Source organism: Pelobates fuscus, chromosome 8 (genome assembly GCF_036172605.1).
Source record: "Pelobates fuscus isolate aPelFus1 chromosome 8, aPelFus1.pri, whole genome shotgun sequence".
Taxonomy (NCBI): Eukaryota; Metazoa; Chordata; class Amphibia; order Anura; family Pelobatidae; genus Pelobates; species Pelobates fuscus.
In genome coordinates this window covers 42758869-42765067 of record NC_086324.1, presented here as the reverse complement: position 1 = coordinate 42765067, position 6199 = coordinate 42758869, and the positions used below count along the sequence as shown (strand labels likewise).

The 6199-nt window shown below is 42.3% G+C and overlaps 1 protein-coding gene across 1 annotated transcript; it reads right to left on the bottom strand.

Annotated features, from left to right (window-relative positions):
- Window positions 1-499: 499 nt before the first annotated feature.
- Window positions 500-5779, bottom strand: SP9 (Sp9 transcription factor). Its single transcript, XM_063428647.1, has 2 exons — window positions 5657-5779; window positions 500-2761 (listed from the first exon to the last, which is right to left on the bottom strand). Exons 1-2 carry the CDS (start codon window positions 5675-5677, stop codon window positions 1481-1483), a joined length of 1302 nt encoding a protein of 433 aa, XP_063284717.1. The 5' UTR covers window positions 5678-5779; the 3' UTR covers window positions 500-1480.
- Between the last annotated feature and the right edge of the window lie 420 nt (window positions 5780-6199).

Genomic DNA, 6199 nt, shown 5'->3' with positions numbered 1-6199 from the left:
AACCGATTTGCAGTAATTAATTCAATCTATTATGGTCAATTTAAAAGGTTTCAATTTTCCAAAATTCTATTTAGCTCACTATAAAATCCCACAAGACACATTTATTTGAATTGATTATAATTATTTTTTCAATGTGTCTTATACAATTGTTAAGGCATTTTTTGTTTTCAATTATATAAAGGTTTGTTGGAAAGAGGGAATAGCAAACGTGTCGATCAGAATACTTTAATAATAAGGAAATCCAAATATGATCAAGAATTTGTGTTCTTTTTTTTATGATACAGATAAACGCATTTTATTTGTTTAAGTGATTTTAATTTACGTCTGTGTGGAATGTTAAATCAACATTTTAAATATCTTTTACATATATATATTGACTTTCACAAAGTGCATCGGAAATTAAGGAGGGGGGAAAGAAACTCCTGAATTTCAGGAATTCACAAAAAAAATAACATTTAAAATAATAATAAAAAAAATAAAAAAAAAAAACGTTGCGTAAACATTTACAGTTAAAAAGGAAAATCAACACAACCTCTTGCAACCTTTTTTATACAGGATATAGGAAAAACAGAAAAAAATGTCCAATTTTTTTTCCTTTTTTTTGTCCTCAATGTTTTAACTTCTCACCTTGAAATCTTTTTGATCTTTTGGTTTTTTTTTTTATATATTTTTTATTTATTTCTAAAAATGTTTCTTTGATATTAAAATGGTTCGGAAATGGATCACAAAGAAGGGGTGTTTTTTTAGTGCCATAATCCACCGTTGAATTAGAGGTTCATGTTGTTTTTTCAATAAAACCATGAAAGTAGGTTTAGGGGGAGGGGGGAAAAAAAATCACAAAAGGTCTGAGTGCTTGTACTCAAACATCTGCTCCTATTGCTCTTTTTTTGTATAGTTTTGCAGTATTTTTTCTGATTTAGCATTTTGCTTTTACAAACCAGTACAGTCCACCTCACCGAGGAGTAAAGAGGTCGAACCAGCTTACCAAGGAATAAAGAGGTCGAACCATCTCACGAAAGGAGTCAAGTGGTTCTTTAAACAGTCAAACTGCAACCCAGAGGAGCTGCACCCATAGAAGTGTCTCTGAACCTTTCTGATGACTGGTCCCTCAAAGAAAAGAGTCACTCTGACACTGGGTGAATTGCACCCCATAGAAAGTCCACCTGCACCTCAGAAGTGGTTGAATCTCCATAGAAAGTCATCTTGTACCTCAGAAGTGCTTGCACCCCAAAGAGAGTCCTTCTCCACCCCAAAGGTGATTGCACCCCATAGAAAGTCCTCCTGCACCCCAGAAGTGAGTGAACCGCCACAGAGAGTCCTCCTGAACCCCTGAAGTGGTTGCAACCCCACAGAGAGTCCTCCTTCACCCCGGAAGTGTTTGCACCCCCATAGAGAGTTATCTTGCACTCCAGAAGTGGTTGCACCCCCATAGCGAGTCCCCAGGAGTGGCTGCACCCCCAGGAAGGAGTCCCATGGTCCCCTAAGAGTCATTGGCAGAGTCTTTGCCCGGCCTGACCCCCTCCAGGATGAGTTCAGGGGATTCAGATCTGGGGGTCTCCAGGTTACTGGCGTCCGTGTCGCTGTCAGAGCCCTTCTTGCCGCCCCCCACACCGCCCCCATTGTGGGTCTTGATGTGCTTGCTGAGGTGGTCGCTCCTCATGAAGCGCTTGTTACATACCGGACAGGCGAAGCGTTTCTCGCCGGTGTGGGTGCGGAGGTGCCGCTGGAGTTCGTCGGACCGGGTGAACCTCTTCCCGCAGAAGAGCCAGTTACAGACGAAGGGTCTCTCCCCGGTGTGCCAGCGCAGGTGGGCTTTGAGGTGGGAGGTCTTGCCGTACACCTTTCCGCAGCCCGGGATGTGGCAGCTGTGCAGACCTTTCCTCCGCAGACTCGCCCCCGCGGGGCCCAGCCGCTCCGCCTCCTGGCAGTTCGGGCAGTCGCAAGTCGCCCGCCCAGAGTATCGGCGAGCGGAGCGACCAGTGGCTCCACCAGCGGCTCCCGAGGCCCCGGAGAGCATGGAGCTGCCGGAATCCGGGTAGGAGGGCAGGACAGGCTTGAAGCCCTCCTGTGTGAGGAGGTGCTGGCCGGTGGAGAGCAGGTGGGAGGCTGCACTGGAGCCCAGACCGGTGGAGCTGAAGGCTGAGTGGGTGAGGGAGCTGAAGTCCGGGCTGTATCCGCTGAGCTGGCTATGAGGGGACCCTGCGTGGAGGGCCCCCTGGAGGGCTGCTGCGGCCGCTGGGGGGTTCTGGACCTCTAGCCAGGTGCTGGGGCTGGCGGCATGCACGTCCCACCAGGACGTACCGTTGGCCACCTCGGAGTGGAAGCCGGACTTGTACCAGGACTCATAGGGGTGAGCCATGCCCACGCGGGGGTACAGCCCCTCGGCCGCACCGTGCACCTTGGAGATGAATGCGGACTGTCCGGCGGCCTCCTGGGGAGACACACCCGCGGAGCCCGAAAAGAGCCCGCTGTAGTCGCTGCTGAAGGCTGAGGAGGTCGGGGAGGTGGAGGCCAGGCAGAAAGCGCTGTTGGCGGAGGCTGTGCCCCCACTCAGGGCGCTGGAAGCCCGGCTGGTGGCCACCGTGAAGCCCCCCAGGCTGGAGCCCAGGCTGCAGCTGGATGAGGAGCGTTTCCAGGGGTGAAAGCCTCCCTTGGCGAAGGCGCTGGACTCCGGGAGGCTGCTCAGGGGGCTCGTGTTACCGATCTTGTTGCAGGTAGCGGCCAACATGGCCAGGGGGGTAGTTCCAAATCTCGGCTCTTCCTGGGGGACAAAAAACACAGAACTTGTCACATTCTGATACCACATCATCATGTCTTCCTGGTCAACATTACATTAATAATAAGTTTATTGGAGACAAGTATGAAGGGGGCGGGAGGGGTGGGGGCAATATTACATCGATAATATGTGTATTAATGAACAGGATCTTCCTGATCACGGAAATGTGTTAATCCCTAAAAATCTGCACAGGGGTAATGCTCCATGTGTCATTTGCTGGTTATTTCTGACATTTAACTTATAAAATACTCAGTATGCATGTACACTGTATCATTCTATATGCATGTACACTATCACTTTATATACCTGTACACTGTATCATTCTATATACATGTACACTATCACTTTATATACCTGTACACTGTATCATTCTATATACATGTACACTATCACTTTATATACCTGTACACTGTATCATTCTATATACATGTACACTATCACTTTATATACCTGTACACTGTATCATTCTATATACATGTACACTATCACTTTATATACCTGTACACTGTATCATTCTATATACATGTACACTATCACTTTATATACCTGTACACTGTATCATTCTATATACATGTACACTGTATCATTTTATGAACATGTACACCGTATCACTTTATATACCTGTACACTGTATCATTCTATATCCCTGTACACTGTATCACTTTATATACATGTACGATGTATCACTTTATATCTAATAGCGCAGGTTTAATATCTACTATGTACATTTCAGGTTTAATGTCCTATAAGTACCTTTCTGTGAATTAAAATATTTGTGATCGCCAAGAGCCCCCTTCCTCATAACTAGTTATGGTGTGATGTTCCAGTGTGTTATTGCCTATAAATAAAAAACACAGGTTTAATGTGCAATATAGCAATTCTATACAAGTAGCTCAGGTGTGATCTCCCCCATAGGGGATGTACAATGTATTTACACCCAGGAGTTTAATCCTGATCTCTGAGATATCGGTACTTTGAAAATGCCCCCTTCTAATCCCAAGCCAAGGTCCTGCCATTAAAATAGACTTTTAACACCTGGCACATGAACTTCTAAATTAATCATTACTGGTTCAGATTAGAACATTCTACAATGAGTTTATCTATAGTTTCCTAAACACAGGGGGGACATTCTAAATGTCCTCTCCTTGTCACATACACGTGGAACTTCTACAATCCCATTTGGTCATATGTATTATAAAATGGGACCTTTTTAGAGCTGATACACAAAGTGACATTACTGGGTTTAAGAAAGATTTTAAATAGTATTAAAACAGTGCTATGAGGGTTGGAATAAACCCAAACTCCAGAGTGTGTATTGTTTTATTTTTTTATTAATATATGGAATTTCTCCGTGAAATACATCTAGATGCTGATTTAGGTGGGCACTAAACTGGCATTTTATATTTTCACCTGGGTTATATTTTCTCTGCATTTAAAAAAAACGCTATGAAACGGTTTTGTTTTTGCCTTTTTTGTTTGTTTGTTTGTTTTTAATAGATTTTTGTTTACTGTATGAGGATTTATTTGTAAACAAGTGTGAAATCGAAATTAAATTGCCCGTTCTGAAGGCACTCAATGGAGCACTTTTATCTGATAAGCTGTGAACCTGCACCAGGTTTATCACATTTACAATTTATTATTAACATAAGTTGTAAAATAACCTTGTCAAAGCCTGGAATACATTAAGGCACGCAGCTAATTCATATCACACTGCAACAAATGCCTATTTGCAGCAAACTAATTTTGCATGTGACATATTACATAAATAAAGAGTAGAGAGGGTGACCTTCCACATTTATAGATATTTAATTATGTACATTCATACTAATATAACATGCTAGCACTATTCTTGTCTTGCAGATTCATGGAATATTTATTAAGTCTACTACAGTATTTAAGGACTTTTTGTAATATTTATGCTATTTGTATGTGTATATATATAATATATTATAAATATATATATATATATATATATATATATATATATATACACTTTATTATGTATTCATGCTTTTAATATTAGTTTAAATATCACTAATATGTCATGATATAAATATAATAATTATATTTGCATACGATAATATGTATTATTTAAATAAAGGCTAACATTTTGTAGACACTGGGGAAAATATACGGATAACAAACACAAATAAATGGAAAAAAAAATCAAGTCTATAAAGTTTGCATGCCTTCTGTTAGACACCACCAGCCAGGAGAAGAATGCTATAGGAAATGGGGAGATTTAATGGGAAGCAGCCCTGATCTGCTCACATCCAGGGGCATTAGATAATGCAAGGCAGACAGGGGGCATGTCCAATGGAGGATCAAGATAGTCGGATCTGGACCTGTTTTCTTCCATGTCCTCTGATTTCTGTGCCAGACTCTTTTCAGGCTAAGAAGACAACCACAGAGCCAAATAATACATAAGTACCGGCTGCACTTATTGATGTGGGAATGGTTTGGGGGACTAAGAGAAATGATACCATTTGCGCTGCATTGTTGGGAACGAATAAACAAATAACAATGATTTAGGATCATATCACAGCTTGGGGAAAAAAAATAGTATCGAAGAAAAATAAAAAAAAGAGACACACATTGGCAGCTTTTGGATTTGACAGCATCAAATAATGCTCACAGATCGTCCAGATCGAGTTTGCCTGCAATCATTATTTTTGGAAGGAGCAAGGCAAACGGTCAGTTGATTTCATGAGATGTATTTAGTGGATGTTGAGTTGTGTTTCCTTTGGATAAAGAGACACAAAGTGTCTGTGATGTTCTGAAAGAGCTGTCACCTTAGTAATTGGAAGTTCTGGGCATCAATCAAGCTCATCGTTAAATATTACAATGCAGGAAGAATAGAGAGTGGAGAATGTTACTTACCCCAAGTATAGACGTAGCCATAGCCCGTCCTGTGGCTTGTAGCAGAGCTCCGGGTGGATGGGGGCAGTTAGAACCTTCCCTTTGATACAAGTTGCACAGAGTAGAATCCTCTTTCAGTCTCAGGCGAACTAGACTCAGGCTAAGCGCTGGAAGCGCCTGCTTTGAAGTACCGCTGGCTCTCCCTTTCAGCCAATCAGAACACGTCGAACGCCAACTGGAGTTGCGCCGTAGCCAATCAGAGCAGAGGAGGTACCAGAACTCTGGGCTCTGCATACTTTGCCATTCAAAGGAGGGGAGGAATTGGACGCTTCATTGCTTTAGGTCTCCAGGAATGGGGCTTTAACCCTTTGGCTCCCGGAGAGGCCAATAATGCATTGCAGGCCCCGTTAACGTGTATAGAGTGTCTGCAATAATATAACTTAAACCATACTCCATAAAACAACATTCTAAGACATGTACAATGGGATCTAAAAATATATGTTTCCTTATTGGCAGTTTATATTATTGACAGTTTTCTGTAACATTGCCAAGGGATATTCCTAT